This window comes from Canis lupus, chromosome X (assembly GCF_003254725.2).
Source record: "Canis lupus dingo isolate Sandy chromosome X, ASM325472v2, whole genome shotgun sequence".
NCBI lineage: Eukaryota > Metazoa > Chordata > Mammalia > Carnivora > Canidae > Canis > Canis lupus.
Window position 1 is genome coordinate 37,742,769 of NC_064281.1, and position 19,033 is coordinate 37,761,801.

A 19,033-nucleotide genomic window follows, 5' to 3' on the forward strand; every position below is an offset into this window, starting at 1 on the left:
ATGAGAAAGTAATGTAATTAGCTGGCAGAGAGTTGGTTGAGAGGCTGATGGTGGAAGATAGAACAGCCGCATTCAAGATTTTTGCGTCTTGCCATGAATGCCATTGAAGGGTTTTGTGGCAAGTGGTTTTTGTTTTGTTTTGCATTGTCAAAAGACATCATTGGCTGTAAATGGCAAAGAATCAAAAGGGGCTGTAGTCATAATAAACCAGATAGGGATTTACCAGGAGGAGCCATCACTTTTATAACCCAGGTAAGGGACGTTAGACTAGACCAGGGTGAGGACAGTTGTTCAAATAAATGAGAACTGTATCCTTAATGATCCCTCATAAGCATATTGACTGTTTTTAGACTGTACCAAAATTAATATATTTGGAGCTAACCTGTAACTGCCTCAAAGCAGAGGAAAAGTTTATTTTCACCAGGAGTTAAAATATGTATTCCTTCAGAGATTTGTTTTTTTCCCCCAGATGCAGTACACATGCTGTTTAACCACACTAAATTGTGTTTTAAAAACATGCTGTCCGGGGTGTGTGGGTGGCTCAGTCAGTTAAGCATCTGCCTTCCGCTCAGGTCATGATCCCAAGGTTCTGGGATCCAGTCCCGCTTTGGGCTTCCTGCTCACTGGGGAGCCTGCCTCTCCCTCTCCCGCTGCTGCTCCTCCTGTTTGGGCTATCTCTGTCTCAAATAAATAAAATCTTTAAAAGAAGAAAAAGATGCTGTTCTGGGCAGCATGTCTGTATTTACACCTGACTGCCACTTTTGTTGCGTGACCAGGACTGCTAGGAGGTTTGCATCCCTCTTTGTGAATATCAATGTGACCTCTGAGCCCCACGAGGTGTCTGCGCTCTGGTTCCTGTGGTATGTGAAGCAGTGCGGAGGTACCACTCGGATATTCTCGGTGACCAATGGAGGCCAGGTATGGAGTTCGTTTGCACCCTCTAACTTCATTTGTGGTTTTGCCCTCACCCAATGTGGCATCTTAATAACCACTCCCGTGTTTGGAAACGTGAGTGAATTTGAACTGTGAATTTTTGAAATAGTATCAACAGACTTGTCTGAAACCAAAAGTTCTCCTTTCCTTTTTCTCGTTCCTGGAGATGAGTTCACAGCTAAAGAATGTTTCATTTTGAAATAATTAGGTTTCGGGAATTGGGTTCCTTCCTTTTGTGGGGAGGTGGGTAAAATTAGTCTAGCTCTGTGGGAGGAGCTTAGTGACTCCGACCAACTGATTTTCAAAAACTTCCAGAACCAGTAAAATCACTGTACTTAAAGTCGGCTCGGTCCAGACAGGCTCTTGTCCCATAGTGCAAGGTGTAGAGTCTTTCTCCACTAAGTGAATAATTCCTCTCCTCAGGAGGTCTCCAGAACTCCCTAAATTCTTGTGGCCACAAGAGTTATTGGCCATTTAACCCTTAGCTTTAGCCAGTGTGGACCAGTTGCATCTTGGAAGTGTGTTTATACTTAGAAATTCCCCATTGCTTCTTTTGACCTGTGTTTTGCTTTCTGACCTATTGACGACCAATATTTGGTGATTTGGTGTTTCTAGTCCTCATTGCCTCCCTTCTTCTATAGGAACGGAAGTTTGTGGGAGGATCCGGTCAAGTGAGTGAACGGATAATGGAGCGCCTTGGGGACAGAGTCAAGCTGAAGCGCCCTGTCACCTATGTTGACCAGTCAGATGACAACATCATCATAGAGACACTGAATCATGAACTTTATGAGGTAATTCAGCCTAGTCAGAAGGAGCACATACTAGATAGGCCTCGTGTCTTTGGCGGCTTCTAACCAAAATATAATCCAAGCAGTGGTATAATTTGTGCTGGTAGGTTTTCAGCTCCATCTTCCAAATTACCATTTATGATTCGCCTGCCCTGTCTGTGAGTGTGGCCTCAGTTTGTATTGTGGTTACTGCTCAGGGTCATTCTAAATGATCACCATGATGTTTCTCACCATCTGTACAGACTGAGACTCACAGGTCTGAGGGTGGTATTCTATGTCTGTTTTTCAGTGCAAATACGTGATTAGTGCCATCCCTCCAACTTTGACTGCCAAGATCCACTTCAGACCAGAGCTTCCATCAGAGAGAAATCAGTTAATTCAGCGTCTTCCAATGGGAGCTATCATCAAGTGTATGATGTATTACAAGGAGGCCTTTTGGAAGAAGAAGGGTAGGCTGTGCTTCCTCCTGTTTAAATTGCGTTAAGTGAAGGGACCCCACTCTTTTTAGGGACCTTCAATTCTAGTAGACGTTGATAGTAGACATTGAACGGGAAAAAAGACTACAAAGATAAATATTTTTAAATTTGTAGAGAAAGGGCCAGAAATCTCAGTCTGTCCATCTCTTCACAGCCCCAGGCTACGAATGACCTCAAGAGCACTTACTGTCAATGAAAGGGAGGGAAGGAAAAGATCCTACCAAGTGGCGGAGGCACCATTGCCCTGCTTCCTGGCATGTGTCCTGCCACTTACTCTAAGTGAGCAGAGTGACTCAAAGGGGTACTGTGGGAAGAGTACCCACACTCTTGGGCTTCACTTGCTTACTTAGCTGAGTGGCCTTGGGTGTGATACTACCTCTCAGCGTCAGTCTTCTTGTGTAGAATAGTAACAGCAAGACCTGCTGTCAGGAAGTTGCGAGAATTAGCTGAGGCAGGGCCTGGGTGGATATGGTGGCTCTTGTTGGTAAACCTGCTCCTATTCAAAGGATTCTGTCTCCCACCTTCTTCCATGGGTTCCTAAGGGTGATTCCCTCTGATGCAGACCTCTATTAACTGTGTATTCTGGGTCTCCGGGGCCACATTACAACTTGAGCCCTGCATTGGTCATACAATGACTTTTATCTAAAAGTCATTGGGATGGGTCATTTTCTACGTCTCTGAGTCAACAGACATCCTTGTATAGTTAATGTGTGTATTTAGTAAGGAAATATCTTCTAGAGTTGGGGCAAATATTTGAAATTTGCCTTCCTTTTAGCAAAAGAGTTTATGTTTGGGTATGTATATGTGTGTATAGGTATATATACACAATTTTTTCCCTATATTTTTCTTGAGGTCAGTTTTAATCTCCTATGGATTTTCTCCTTATTAAGATTACTGTGGCTGTATGATCATTGAAGACGAGGAAGCTCCAATTTCAATAACCCTGGATGACACCAAGCCAGATGGATCACTGCCCGCTATCATGGGGTAAGTTAGAGCTGGATGCTTTGCGTTTTCTAAATCGTGTTGGTGTCTTGGTGTGGATGCTGGCAGAGCATATGGAATTGAGCTCAAGTGATCATAAATAACACGACAGAAATATATCATTTCCATGTTTTAAAATATTAATGTTTTGTATGTGGCACAAAACACTGGGGAAATTTTACAAAAACACTATTTTGAACTCGTGCTCATTTCTTTCTTTCCCCCATGAAGCTATTGAGGACAGAGCGAAGGAAGCAGCTAGACAGGCGGATGGTAGACAGCCCCGCCCAGAGGTAGAATGTCCACAGTCATCTAGAATGAGAATTGACTATTTTACTGTGTAAAACCTTTCAAAGTTTGGGTTTCTGGGCTGTAGCCTTTTCTGCACTCCAAACATCGTTACACAGCAAACGTTAGTATGTTAATTGTTACCCAGGGATATAATACCGATCAGCAGTGAGGAAATGCAGTTTGAGGAAGAGCCAGGCCTTGAGTGGGTGTCACTCTTTGTGATAGGTCACTCCACAGCTGTCCGTCACTAGGGATCGTCCAGGGTTTGGTTCTGTGTCTGGAAGAGGAGAGCTTTCCTCTTCTCTGCCCAGCACCCCTCCCCCACCTGCTCTGCTCTTGGGGGGCTGGGAGTCCAGAGAATGAAGCAGTGCTTTCACAAAGGAATTGGCTAAGGAGTCCTCCGCCTTCCCCGCTGTCCTGCCTTTGACCCTTCCTCAAAGCTCCACATATAAAAGAGCTGTTTATTCTAGCACATTACAACGGAAGAGCTCGGCTTCTATAACAGCCAAGTGACTTCCAGAGACCAGCGCTTTTCCCCCTCACCCTTGGGAGAGTCGAACTCACGCACATTGCATCACTGCAGGGAAATTACAAAACCAGAAGGCGACCCATGACCCCAGCCAGACTTAGCAGGCTCTGCTCCTGGACTGCCCACAAGACATTTTTTTTCCACAAGACATTTTGTAACCGCTTCTCTGGCTGCAAAATACCAGAACTAGCACCAGCCTCCCTGGGAAGGGCGGGTGCCCACAACCTAATAATCAGAGGAACAGCACATCCTCTTCAACTCTAACCCCACTGGACAAGAAAGGATACAGGCTGTGGGCAGGTTGCCATCACCTTCTGTGTGCCAGAAGAAAACCGAGGGTTGATGTAATAGATTCAGGAGACACTCAGGACCAATCCAACTGTGGATGATGGAAGGACATGGATGTTCTTCTTGCCCTGGGAGTTAGATATTGTGGCATCTGCCTTCCTGGGCTGTCTTCAGCTTTTTTTAGCCAGAACATGTATGGCAGCAGCTTTCCAGATAGGAATGGGGTTATTTAGGCAGTTCCTAAAAAGTGATACTCTAATCTTTTTTTTTTTTTATCTAGACAGTTGCCTACGCCCTGCTCTTGCCTTGACACTGCATTGTCTCCACCCTGCTCTTTGCTCTGGGCAATGAAACCCTTAATGACGGGGTGGTAATTGTCCAATGCTGTGTTTGTGATACTAGTACCTTTTGGCAACTAGAAAGGACCTTGTACTTTTGAGCCATGAAATGTCCCCAGCCCAAAGCCAGTATGTTTAATTTCCTCAATAAAACCTCACTCACCGGAATGGCCAACACTAACTGCCCTTTAGAAAAGGAGTTGTAAGAAGCACCCAGGATCTAAAAAGGTTTTCAGGGAAATCATTTAATGTTTCATCTGATACTGATGGTTTTCACTCAAGTCCTGTGTAATCCTCAAATGACTGATTCTTACATAAACTTAAAATTTAACCAGAATCATTACTAGCAAGCCATAACATAAGTGTTAAATCAAGCAAAGTTATGACTATGTCCCATAAAGTTCATTAGTTCAAATGTCTCAAGTAGTCCACAGATTCCTCTGAAATGCTGTTCTCTAGATTAACGCAAATACATTTTGTAATCTTTGCTTCCTGTAATGATCTCGAATAACAGCTCCGAAGGAATTGCCAATCAAATTTTGGAGCAGTTTAATTTGAGGGTGAGGGAGAAGTCGAAGTATCTGTTTTTGGCTCTTGCATTCTCAGTCCTTATCTACTTGTCTTTTTTGGTCTGGAACAAAAGAAATCAAAGTGTAGTACTTGTTTTTAAATGCAAAAGTAATTTCCTTGTCCTTTAGCTCATTTGGATTTTTGAGCACTTTCTACTAATAGCATATGGAAGGACTTCTGGTCATAATTCAATTCTTTAAAACATACATGTGATTCAGTAATATATCACTATTTGTAGATAAATTATAACTGAGTTTTACTGAGTTACTGAATTTGGGGACTGGGCTAGGTCAGTTTCCCAGAAGCGAACTTGGAGATGGAGATTTGGGTACAAGGGGTTCCTCAGTGTGCGCTGGGGTTGCTCCCTGTGGGGAAAGGGAATGAATCAGGATCGCGCAGAGGGAGAGTTTGGGCTCCAGTGTTGTCCCCAGCGGAAGGTCTCAGAGCTCTAGAACTGTGATGGCCCTTCAGAGATGTCATGCACTGAGTGGACTTTCATACCCACTGCACTCCAGAGCCTGTCACCCTGGGGAGGAGTGGGACCTTGAGCCAGGCAGCCCTCTACTATAGAATGCAGTGGATGGGGGAAGGGTCTAGCCCTGAGCTGAGGGTAATGAGTGTTTAGTCATAAAGAGGGATCTGGGGGGCCCACCATGGCATCTACTACAACTGCTTTTTTAGATTTGGTTTTGCAGCTTTTATCAAGTATTTGGCAGAAGGCAGCAGTCAATTACCAGGATATCATTTAACACAACATTAATTCAACTAACATTTGATTTCCAACTATATACCAAGAACCACGCTGAACTTTGGGGGTAAAACATTGAGTGGGAGGTGACCAGTTACTTAGGAGCCCACAGTTTAGAGGGGTTTTGGAGCAAGGCAGATGGAAGACAGTCTGGCATTTGCTCTAATAGAGGGAAATAATGGGAGTGCGTGGGAGAGTTCATCAATGCTGAGTAGGCGGAGGCAGGAACATTTTAAAAAGAGGAGGCAACTCTCCTGTCACCTAATCGTTCAAATGTACCCTCTCTCTCCAGCTTCATACTTGCCAGAAAAGCTGACCGACTTGCCAAGCTCCATAAAGAAATAAGGTAAGAAGTGACATCTGAAACATACGTAAAAGCTTAGCTTTATATTGGGCTTGTGCACCAACAAGTATGATGGCATCAATGAAAACACCACAATTCACCAATAGGCTTAAAATCCCAAAATATCAACCTTTTGTCACCATAGCAACCTTTTTGTGACAGTCCCCTGGACTCAGCGCTGGCCCATAGGGGTAATTAATTTAGTTTTATATATTTGTGTTTATTTTACAGGGGTTGAGAGGTAGAGTTTCCCTGTAGGGTAGATGGAGAAAAGTTATAGGAAATAGTTGTTCAAAAAGCTTTAGAGGCTGAAACCTGATCACCCTGCAAGACCATTATCCCTTTTCCAAGGTTCTCTGAGTGTACTTTTTCTGAAAAGCAAATCCATGCATGTGGGTCAACTTGTATACATAAAATGATCCCCCTTTGATTATCTAGGATACAGCTCTGATGTTCCCTTCTCCTAGCTTCCTCGTATGAAACCATCATTTTAGAGGACAGTGGCTTTTTTTCTCCTTTCTCCCTTTCTCTTTCTGGCTTGTTGTATTTGTTATGTTTTGCCTTGGAATCCTTTCCTTTGTTCAGATAAAATCTTACTGGGAACTCTTATCTGGAAACAGTCATTTTGCTGTTGGGGGAGTTGGAGGGTTGCCTCTGGAATTTCTGGGCTTCCTTTCTTGAGGGTAGACCTAAATCCTTTGTAGAGGACCAGGACGCGCACACGCCTGCACACACACACACACACACACACACAAAATTAAGCAGGAAATCCCCAAGCAGCCCTTGGTTTGAGAGTTACTCTGATGACTTTGGGATGCAGGCTGCAGAAGTTCTCCCATTTGCACACGAATTTGTTCACTTGAGCTACTGTGAGGTCTGATTTCAGGAAGGGAACCACTAGCTCAAAGAGGAAGAATGGGGCTCCAGCAATAGGGAATGGTTTGTCCAAGTTTCTCAAGCTAGCTTGTGACAAAGACAGGCCTAGGCTCCAATGCATACTTTTTTCCATTATGCCGCCCTAGCTTGACATTTTCTTTTGGATTTCCTGCTTTCCTTCTTTATTAATAGTAAAATAAATAACAGCCTGGATGTAGACGTTTGGTTATGATTCCACATGGTGGCTGAACTTCTCGAAAGTTTTTGTAAGGCAAAAAACACTTAGAACTCTGAATGTGTCTTTGACTGGAGCAAGATTCCCAGAACTGACTGTGTCAAAAATCTGCCAGAGAATGTTTGTAAAATACATTTTTTTCTGAGGCTGATAGATTATTTGGTAGGTTAGGAGTGGGGCCTGAGTATTTTGTATTTTTTAACAAGCTTTTCAAATGATTATGACGAGCAGCCAGGTTTAGAAACCAGTGCGTAAATACAGCTATAAGCAATTTGCACAGTGACATCTTTTGGCCATCATTTAAAATATGTTCTATTATTTTTAGAGCCGAACTAACAGATCAGCAGGCTCTAACATTTTTGACTTCTATTACCTTCCCCAAAATTTTACATTTTAATGGGAAGAAGGGATGGAGAAGATAATTTCCTGATGGATTTGTATGAACTCATCCTTGACTCATCTAATACTGTGAAATACAGTAAATAATGACTTCATTTCTATTATAAGTGATTTACTGTCCATGAGTGAAAAATTAACTGCAAGGTAGGTTATTAGATTTTAGATTTCATTCTGTTTATCTATTTATTTTTTTAAGATTTATTTATTTATTTATTTATTTATTTATTTATTTATTTATTTATGAGACAGAGAATCAGCAGGGAGAGTGACAGAGGGAGAGGGAGAGGCAGACTCCCCACTGAGCAGGGAGCCTGATGTGGGATTCAGTACCAGGACCTCAGGATCACGACCTGAACCGAAGGCAGACCTTCAACTGACTGAGCCACCCAGGCACCCCCTTCTGTTGGGTTTTTTTTTGAAGATTTTATTTATTTGAGAGAGAACAGGCACAAGCAGGGTGGGGAAGGGCAGAAGCGCCACTCAGGCGCCCCCTCATTCAGCGTTTTTTTAAAAAAGATTTTATTTATCTATTCATGAGAGACAGAGAGAGAAAGTGGCAGAGACACAGGCAGAGGGAGAAGCAGGCTCCATGCAGGGAGCCTGACGTGGGACTCGATCCCGGGACTCCAGATCACATCCTGGGCTGAAAGCAGGCACTAAACCGCTAAGCCACCCAGGCGTCCCCTTAAAAATGTTTTCTAATGAAATTGGTGACATAAAATTTTCATTAAAAAAAATTCCTGTTTCTTTTGTTACTAGTAAGCATATAACCTTCTCTCCCATCCTTTTCCCCTCCTCTCATTTTTGGCCATTTTTCTCTTCAGCTTTCAGTACTTGACTTTCAGATTTGAATTAAACTCTTGGCCACATTTTGTAGCAAATTTTTTTCCAGTTGTTTATTAGTGCATAACAAGTATTTTGGAGCAGTTTCAATGTTTAAACTCTATAAAGACTAAAGAAAGTAAATACCAAAGCACATAACTGGTTCAATGTGAACCTGGTCAAACAAATCCTGAAATTGAACCATTCATTTATAAAAGGAGTGATTTTAGTAAATTAGCACTTTTTAATTTCACCAAGAGTGATTGTGACTTTAAAAATACATGTTTCAAGAAGTGCTTAGATCATTTAAGTTACTGATTTTTAAAAATTTTAATTTATTTATTCATGAGAGACACACACACACACAGAGGCAGAGACACAGGCAGAGGGAGAGGCAGGCTCCATGCAAGGAGCCCGACGCAGCCCAGGGCATGAGCCCCAGGATCATGCCCTGGGCCGAAGGCGGCGCCAAACCGCTGAGCCAAGCTACTGATTTTTAAGACCTACCGCATGTCATGTTCTGTGAGAATCATTTATATAATGAATTATGAAGGCAGCCAAAGACTGTCTGAAGTAGCATCATGTAGCACATCATGCCACTCCTGGATACCCCTGTACACAGACCATTATGTCAAGTTACCGACAATGACTACAGTAGAACGATGATAGGCCTCTCATGGTTTAGCATATTTTTATTTTATTTATTATTATTATTTTTTAATTATCTGAGAGAGAGTGTGTGTGCGCAGAAGTGGGAGGAGGGGCAGGGGGAGAGTTCTGAAGAAGCAGGCTCAGCAGGGAGCCTGCAGTCTGACACCGACACACCGACACCGGACTTAATCCCTAGGACCAGAGAGCATGACCTGAGCTGAAATCAGAGAGCATGACCTGAGCTGAAATCAGACACTTAACTGACTGAGCCACCCAGGCTCCCCTATTTTATTTTTAAAGATTTTATTTATTTATTTATGTATTTATTTATTTATTTATTTGAGAGAGATTGCAAGAGGATGCTCATAGATCTTAAAACATAAATAGAGGATAGTTAAAAAACACTGTCCTAAACATTATATGGTCTCATTCATTTGGGGAATATAAAAAATAGTGAAAGGGAATAAAAAAGGGGAAAGGAGAAAAAATGAGTGGGAAATATCAGAAAGGGAGACAACATGAGAAACTCCTAACTCTGGGAAACGAACTAGGGGTGGTAGAAGGGGAGGTGGGCGGGGGGTGGGGGTGGCTGAGTGACGGGCACTGAGGGGGGCACCTGATGGGATGAGCACTGGGTGTTATTCTATATGTTGGTAAATTGAACACCAATAAAAATATAAACTTATAAGAAAACACTGTCCTATGGTCCATAGACATAACAGGGAATATTCTAGAAATCTACATATTCTAGGAAAGTGATTTAACATCATTTCCTGCACTTAATCTAATCTTACTTTCCTCATTTGAATCTTGAACATATATGATATTGGGCAGTAAAAGAGGCAAAAATGTAAAAGGAAAATTCTGATGCATTTTCAAGTCAAATGACTATATTGAGGCATAGAAGGTTAATCTGAGTGCAAAGATTCATGGAACTGTTCGTGTTGTATAGTTACCAGTGATTTTAGTTTCCCCTTAATACATCTGGTTCATTGGTGAAAGCCCTGGAACTCACTGTGTTTATTCTATACTCCTCAGTTATTACTTCCTTAACTTTTTTAAAAATTCTTCTTTATAGGAAGAGGAAAATCTGTGAGCTCTATGCCAAAGTGCTAGGATCCCAAGAAGCTTTACAAGTAAGAAACCCTCAGCTTTAATCCCTAGAAGGTTCTGCTCTGTTTGCTCTAAGTGGTAAAGCAAAGCAGAGTCTGGTTTCCTGACAGTCTTATGAAGAGAGTCTTATGAAGGGATATGCTTACTGGAGGATTAACTTCAGTCACAAAAAGGCCAATGAAGGCTGCCGTCAGGTGCATGCAATTTCTGATGCAGCAGTTCTTGGGCTGTTTCACTATTCCCTGGATAACTGGTAGCCAATTGCAATCAGGGCCTGGAGTCACAGGTATTATCTCTGGAGTGAGTGAGATCAGTTCCCAGAACAGAGTTCCTGCCCTCCTGTCAAAACCAACTGACTGCTTTGAGGTAAAATCCTAAATACATCCTCATTTGTTGGTGAGGGTGCACTAGTGTATACTTGACAGGATGGGTGGAATCTAGACTCTCTCAGGTCAAAGCCACACTAATTGATTTTTCCATCTGTAGACTCAATTCGCAGCTCATGTAGGGATTTCGGTGCTTTCAATCTGCCACTGAAAGTGATGATGGGAATGAAATTCTGTCTGAAGATCCTATTAGCTAGCTGGAGGCTATTTCAGGGGATTATCTCTGAACTGTTCAAATAATAAACTTGCAGACTCTGTTAAGGAAAAACTCAGAGAAAGTTCTCCCATGTCTCTTGGAAACCATTGCTCATCTTTAATTGTCTTCATTTTAGCAGGATTCCCATTATTCACTTTCCTGAACCTGATTGTTTTTTTTGTTTTTATTTTTTTTTCTGAACTTGATTGTTGAGGGGGTTTCCCCAAAGACTTAGTCTAAAGATTTCAGAGTCTGCACGGCAACACCCTGTCTCCCAGATATTGGAATATTCCATGTCTCCCCTCGTCAATAGGTTGAAAAAGTCAAAGTACACATGTTTTGTCACTTGCTATCTTACCACAGGCCATTTACTTGGTCCTGTCAGGTTTCCCCTTAAATGAAACAGAAAGAACCAGGGGCACCTTTTTTTTTTTTAAACATAAACTTGTTAAGGTAAAATATACGAGAGCCTTCGTGGTTGGCTGGTAGCATTTCAACTTTGTCTTCTCTTTGGAATTCTCTCCCCCACTGAATGCAGCCCGTACACTATGAAGAGAAGAACTGGTGCGAGGAGCAGTACTCCGGGGGCTGCTATACCGCCTACTTCCCCCCTGGGATCATGACTCACTACGGAAGGTACTGGCCAGACACTGTCCCCATTCATCGAAGCCATGCACTGACCTTAAACCCATAAGCGAAATTGGATGGGAATTTTAGAAATAGTAGCATTCTGACTGTGAGTGCCCCGGGTAGTTAGTATGTGTATTTCTGGATATCTGTACATAGAACAATTGCTCTCAGTGCCCAGAACGGTAGCAGAACACCTGTGAGGAATTCAGGTGTCAATGATCTGTGTGAGAACAGCAAGCTGCAGTTGCTTGAGCTCAATTAGACATTCAGTTTCACATGAGTCCCCTGGGCTTCTGGGTAGCAGCTATACCTAAGGACGTTGGGCTAAAGACATCTTGCTGCAGCCACTCCTCTTCGAGGGGGTGGGGGGCATCCCTGGCGTGGACAGCTAAAATGTGAGCAGAAGGTGATCCTGGCATAGATTACAGGAAGCCCACCTTGGCTTCGAAGCCCCCTGCCCCAGAGGAGCCATTGTCTCTTGTAACAGCCTCATCGGCACGGTGTCTGTCCAGGAACATGCCTGGCTGCACAAGGCAGGACACTCAGGGAAGCCCAAAGGGAGAGCCTCCTGCTGGGTATTTGCAATGCAAGACATTCTTCCTGGCCCAGATGCAATTACCAGTGTGGCAGGAGGCATTTTGGCATAACTAGTGTCTCCTGGTACCCTCCCTGGCATGATACCTTCCGTCAGGTTCTCAGGGGAACCGAGCTAGAAAGTTAACTCCAGGTAACACATGTCCACAGAGAAAGAGGGCCTTCTTAACCCTTTCCTTACGTGAGCTTTTTCTTTGTGTTTATTTCATGAAATCAAATAGTCTTTGTCAGTGATAAGAGGGATTGATTAACTGGGGTAGTTCTGAGGGCAAAGTAGAAGCCTAGAAGTAGAAACCAGGGTCAGGAACAGATGAAACCAAAGATGTCTGAGTTGGAAAAAGGTGTGGAGGCCTTTGAGGGTGGAAGGTGTGCCACTCAGGAGACTGTATGAAAGTGGCTGCAGATATGGTAGGGGTCAAAGCCGACAAGCTGGGAGGGGACACTTGCCCATTCAGCTCAGCCCTTCCATGGCTTTCTTTGCTGAGACCCCTTTGTAAGAGAAGGCCCATTTCCCTGTCCTCAGATAAATCCACAGAAGCTAACTGTGTCCAGAGGTGGTTATTTTGAGACAGATGTATAATCCCTTGGCTCCATCCTTTGCTAGAAAGCAGTTCATCTCTGTCTTCCCACTTGCCACTGTGGTTCCTCCTGATACCCTGGGAGTGCCCGCATGGCTGGTGTCTGCTGCCAGATACCCTCTTGTGAAGAATGCACCCCTTTGAAAAGATGGTGTAGGGAGCAGGATCGACCACAGATAGGAAACCTAGTACAGAGAAATCCGATTGTGGGTTTCATGCGTGTGCTTGTATTCTAATCCTGGCTGGCTCGGAAAAGGCCAGCATCACCTTTAGTGATTGATGATCTGACAGCCTGATTCTCTCTGGCTTGAAAGTTCAGATCCTTGGGCACAGGCCCAGGGAACAGGGAAGAGCCTTTCTCCTTTGGCAGAGCCAAATGGGAGTTTTGGGAATGATTGGGGCTGGGCTCTGTTCTCTGGGATTAATGAGGGCAGCAGCGATGGGCTCATTTACCCTCGCTGCCTTCCCAGGTAACTCATGACCTCTCTGTTCTCTCAAAGGGTGATCCGCCAGCCATTTGGCAGGATTTACTTTGCTGGCACTGAGACGGCAACACACTGGAGCGGTTATATGGAAGGAGCTGTAGAGGCTGGGGAACGGACAGCTAGAGAGGTAAGGGAGGGAGCCACGTCACCCTCCAGTGGTGTTTTTGGCATCTGGATCTTTCTGCATCTTGACACTGATCAATTTGTACATCCACTTCGCAGCTCACTACACTTCTGGGTGTGGGGGCTCCTCTATGGCTAGCAGGGGCCTTGGCATCCCTCGGAACTATAGAAGCTCACTTCATAATCATACCATGGCCACTTTCTTGCAGGTCTTAAATGCTCTCGGGAGGGTGGCAGAGAAAGACCTGAAGACCCAGGAACCTGAATCAAAGGTGAGTTTAGTGGCTTCTTCTCCATGGATTGGTAACTGAATGTAAAAGTCTTGCCTCTCACCTTCTCGCCTATGAGGTCATTGTCGATGCCACCCTAGGGCAGGCGCGTGCACTGACATGGCAGACGTGTTCTCCCCACCTTTGTCAGTACGAGTAAGAATGCTCTGCTAACGATCTCTGCTCATCCATCCAGGATGTTCCAGCTATGGAAATCACCCACACCTTCTGGGAGAGGAACCTGCCATCGGTGACAGGCCTGCTGAAGCTCATTGGATTTACCACATCAGTAACTGCCCTGTGGATTGTGGCGTACAAATTCAGGCTGCTGAGACGATCCTGAGTCTTCAGCCCCACACTCTCTGCTTACTCTTCCCCAGCACCATCAAAAGCAAAATGTCGACAAAGGCTGTGTCATTGGACCATCTTTAAATGCACTGATTTAAGTTTAGTCTCAGTCAGTGTCATAAGTAAAATCAACCCAAAGAATCACCTCATTAATTTCAATAAGATCAAGCTCCATCATGTTATTTGCCTGGGTAGACTAACTTGTATTGGTTGGTAGAATAAAACCTGTGATTAAGTCCTTGATTTCAAGATGTCTAATTGAAGTGCTGATCAGAAACCATTTCTGTGTCCTGTTTGTCTCCTCTAACACAAAATGCCTGGTTGATAGCAGAAATGAAGCATTTCGCTTTCTGTGTGTAGTGGTTGAGTAGGTGAAGGCCCAGACTGTGGCTGTCCTTTCCAGTCCTTAGGAAATAGAGAAGTGTAGGTCCAGGGCCCAGGGGCTCGCAGCTTCCTGGGGGTGAGCAGCTCCCCCTTTGGATGAGGAGTAGTACTTTAAAGCAGTGGAGGTGTAGACCATTGAGGGATGTCTTCCGGACTGCGCCTCAGAGGTCTCTTGGCCACTTCTAAGTCCTGTGAAGTTTCTAGACAGCTAATCCAATGTTTCGTTTGACTTGCTGTGATTTGTGTGTAGCTCTCCAGGGGAGCAGAGTAAATTAGTGGCAGGACTATTTGCGAGGAGGCCTCCTGATGAGCTCCACATGACACCAACTGCAAGAGGCATCTTCTCCTCCTCCTGGAGGATGGCTAGACATGCCTTCTCTCGCTATGGTCGATAACCTTCTCTGCCAATTTCAAGAAAGCACTTTCCTCCTTTCAGGTAGACCTTGTCTGTCTGAAGGCCCCTAGTGGCATATTTTTTTTTCTTTTTCCTTAGGACCAGAGTAGAATTAGGCAGATCTGTTAACTAAAATGACAGGGTTACCTTTGAGTAAATATTAGCATGCTGATCTCTCTCAAATAGGAACTGAAATACACATGATGAATTTCTGATTGCTATTTGTTGAGACTATCAAATAGAGAAAGGAAAGCGGGGCTTTATATTATAACCTCACTGGCTTCAATTAAGTTTATAACAGACATGAAATTGAGTGATTTTAATATGAAGACTGAGTTCTCTATTTGAGGAATAAAGCAGGCCCAGAACAGTGCCCGCATCTTTCTGGCCTTTCCCATTTTAAAAACTCAGATTTTTTAAAGCTCCTTTCAGAGGTTTCAGCCATAAAAGACTACTTTTTTTTCATATAAGCGTCTGGGGGAAAAAACACCAATGTGATCAAATAAAGCAGTTGATAAGATTCAGTGGATCTGGGTACACAGGTGGATAGTAGTAACACCCTATCCCACATCATGGATGAATGAGGCATTTCATTTTAGATAGCTATACTAAAAATTGTAAATAAAAATTTTGATGGGCATACATCCACACATTCAACAAGCTACATTCAGATTCACCTTTTTAAAATCATCAGGTCAATCCTTATGTGTCTTGATTATTTTATGTTTTATAAGAAAGTGATACCATTGTGTTTGCCTCTCTGCTGAATGTCATATGATTGTTTTATAGCTGATGAATTTCTCTTATACTGCTCCCATATTAAAATTTTTGTTTCATACCCTTATTATCTCCTAATGCCTCTTAACCTAATCTGTCTTCTGTTGAATGGGAATGATAGATTGCCAGAGAAGATCAACCCAAGTTTATTACATAATTAACCTTACAAATTCACAAGTCACTGGATCCTGATAATGAGGGCTTAGTATGATTTTTCTGCCAGTGTTTACTTTTTAATTGAAAAGTGTTTTAGCTAACGTAGGAGTTTGGGCAATGTCTTGGATATGCTCCAGTCCATAAGGAGTTGCCACATATTATATCAAACTGCTCGGAGAAATCACATCCCTGATCTATGTCAGTTGTTTCTGTTCACTTACTGATTAACTTGTTTCTGACACACCTTTTGGGAAATGCTGATTTAAACTTTTTAACTGGCAACAGTTTTAACAGTAAGGAGGTTGTTAACAGATCTAAGTCTCTAATGTTGAAGGACTCTTGATTTACCCTCTTCTCAAACTTTTTTGGAAAACCAATTAATTTACCCTAATGAGATCAGCCCTGTTAAACTATAGATTAAGCTTAAAAATGGATGTTAGTTTGGGTGTGCCTAGATAGGAAATCAGAACTGAGAACTCCCACCATTTTATTTGTCCAGCACCAAGATAATCCCATAGGTCTTTTCTTCCCACCCTAAGAAACTAAAGGCAGTTGAAGCAGTTGAGAGAACCTGGCACCTCCTTCACAGTCCTGAAAGCAGCATTGGCCTCACTCCACGGGAAGGTCAAGAATTAGACTTAAAAAGGTAATCTTTTTGTCACAACTGTTCGATGAGGATCTGAACCACCCTGAAGAGAAAATACCGAAGGATTGATTGTAAACTGTGTTTAGTTTGATTGTGAACTTGGTGCTGGATGTTCTGTCTGAAATGTGCCCAAATGCTACATGTGGGAGTACACATCTGTGCGTGTGTTGCCATTGAAGTGATGATTTTTCTGTATGGTACTGTTTTATTTGTTAATAAAGTGCACTACCATCCCTGATTCAGACCTGGCTCCTCTTTTGAGTTAATGGGGGGTAGGCTTAAAAGGCTGCTTTGTACTGACTCCCCAAGTTCCCCCGGTTCCCTTGGACTCATGTTCCATCACGGTTTCCTGGGAGCTGATTAACTGCTAGTGTATTGTGTTCCTGACTGGGTCACAATCAGTGTGGAGTCCAATGGAAGCTTTCTCTAATAAGCTTATGATACCTTGAGCATATCCCTGTGGTTCTCTGCTTCAGTCTCACCATTTGGAAGAGAGTGGGTTGCACTTGAAGGCTTCTAAGAATTCTTTTCATCGCTGCACAACGGAATTTATACATTTGCCGCCAGCACTCCTGTCTATTTTGGCCTCTATTGGTATGGCGGGGGCAAGTCACTCAGCCTTCCTGTATCTTGCTTCATTCCTTGTCTTAGGTTGGATTCCCTGGAAACAAATAGATGTAGAATCGGGGCAGAAATTTTTCTGGGGACGGCTCTCAAGAAGCAAGCAAGGCAGGAGTGGGCAGGAGTTGACCTACAAAGGAACTGCAGCTGAGGCCTCAGCAGATCCTAAAGGGGAGCTGGGAAGGCCCTTCAGAATTGATTCCCATTAAAATAGGGGATCTGGCTTCTCTGCCTTCATTAGCTGCCTTCTTGGGTTGGGTGAGGCAGGTCCAAGAACCATTCCTAGTGAGGAACTGTAGTGAACTGAGCTAGCCTGCATTCCCAGTAGCTGGTGGATCCAGAGAGAGGCACCCAGAGTATCCACTTTACACCCCACGAGAATACAGTTGCCCTTTGTCTTGTAGAAGATGTTGTGAACTTGAGCTTTGGTTTTACAGATAGAATGGTGCTATCTCTGTGAGCCTATCCCTGTTAGATAAAGAAATTGCTTTTAGAAGGTTGTACCTCTGTACTAGTTATGTAGAAGAAAAAACTCGTAAGTGGAAGAAACTCTGGAAGTGAGTCAACCTCTATCTCATTGAAGAAACCCCTTCAGCAGGTTACTAACAACACATCAAATGCAGGGGTGAGAGAGGGATGTGCATTTATAAGCAGGGGCCCAAAATCTGATGTTTTGGGGAGTTAGGCAGCTGAAAATGAACTGTAGCAGGTATGATATATTAGGGAGTAGTAGGGATTGTGGCTGACCTGGTGAGTATCTGCCTCTCTCAACAGTATCTATATTCAAATTCCTAAGAGATTGTTAACCAATGAAAAGCATTTGAAAGCTTTGCTCACACATCACAATTGTTCCGAAGTCTCTGATAAGTAAAACAAGCTTTGGTCTTATATCATTTTAAAAAATGACAGATTCTTTTAGGGCGCCTTTGATTTTCTGTGAAATGGCACCAAGACCAGCAACCATTTTGTATAACTATTTAGAACAGGTAAGAGAGGCCTGTGTTGGAAGGGCAAAAAGACCAGGGTGGGGAAAGAACCCCTTCAAAGCCCCTCTTAGACCAGAAATCTCCCTCAAGAACTAACCCCCCAGCCCAGCCTGGGCAATGCTTATCTGCCACCATGTCAATGTCATGGTTGACAAGACCAGTGCCAAACTTTATCGGAACAAACCCATCCTCTTAGTGGGATTGAACTCACAGCTCTTTTGTCAGTGTTCAATCTGTGCTGACTACAGTGTAATTCTAGTAAACAGGGCATCAGCATTGGATGGATTTTTAAAACTATGAAGCTACTATCTGCTTTATACCAAGGTGGTGGTAAAATGCAAGGTATGTCCCTTAGCCTGAAGGGGCTGGCTGGGACATTGGAAGAACAGACAGTCATTCAACACACGCTTACTGAGCACTGACTATGTGCTGCTAGGCACCGTGCTGGGATTCAGCAGTGAGCAAGACACTGAATCGTGGTGCACAAGGTCTAGTGTAGACACCAAGGAACACATTCACTATGGCTCTGGTCAGTGCCATGACAGAAAAGCATAGCATAGATGAATGCAGGGGAAGTGCTCGGGGTGTGTGGGGGGGAACATGAGATTTAACAGGAAGTTTCTAGAGTTTGTCCTCAAGCCTCCATGAGCATCACCATGTGGCAAATCAGTGAGAATACTTCACTGGGTAGAGAAAGGAAGTTACAAAATAACAAGATGTCTTAGTCTGATGGGGCTGTTAACAAAATGGGGTAAACTGGGTGGCTTATATACAGCAGAAATTAGTCTCACAGTTCTGGAGGCTAGAAGTCCAGGATCAAGTCCAAGGACTCCATTGAGCATTGTTTGCCTTTAAGTCTTTTTACTGTTCTCCACTGGGCCCTCTTCTGGGCCCTCTTCTGCGCCTGGAGATCTGTATCGCCAAAGACTATCTTCCGGCCCCCTGTATGGAGGGGCCGCCTAAATTTGTTTTAAAAGAGTGCCATCTTCTGGCCAAATACTGCTGATTCAATGGAAAGCCTAAAGTATCCAAAAGTCGTTCTTGGGGGAAACTAACAGGTGTCACCTCCATCCAGA

The 19,033-nt window shown here is 43.5% G+C and overlaps 1 protein-coding gene across 1 annotated transcript in view; it reads left to right on the forward strand.

Annotated features, from left to right (window-relative positions):
• Positions 1-16,592, forward strand: part of MAOA (monoamine oxidase A) — a 70,262-nt gene extending 53,670 nt beyond the window's left edge. The window contains exons 6-15 of the mRNA XM_025468801.3: positions 777-918; positions 1,575-1,724; positions 2,011-2,170; positions 3,088-3,184; positions 6,238-6,291; positions 10,350-10,407; positions 11,505-11,602; positions 13,269-13,380; positions 13,586-13,648; positions 13,842-16,592. Coding sequence (XP_025324586.1) covers positions 777-918; positions 1,575-1,724; positions 2,011-2,170; positions 3,088-3,184; positions 6,238-6,291; positions 10,350-10,407; positions 11,505-11,602; positions 13,269-13,380; positions 13,586-13,648; positions 13,842-13,988 — 1,081 coding nt within the window. The 3' untranslated portion in view covers positions 13,989-16,592. The remainder of the gene's footprint in view (positions 1-776; positions 919-1,574; positions 1,725-2,010; positions 2,171-3,087; positions 3,185-6,237; positions 6,292-10,349; positions 10,408-11,504; positions 11,603-13,268; positions 13,381-13,585; positions 13,649-13,841) is intronic.
• The last annotated feature ends 2,441 nt before the right edge of the window (positions 16,593-19,033 follow it).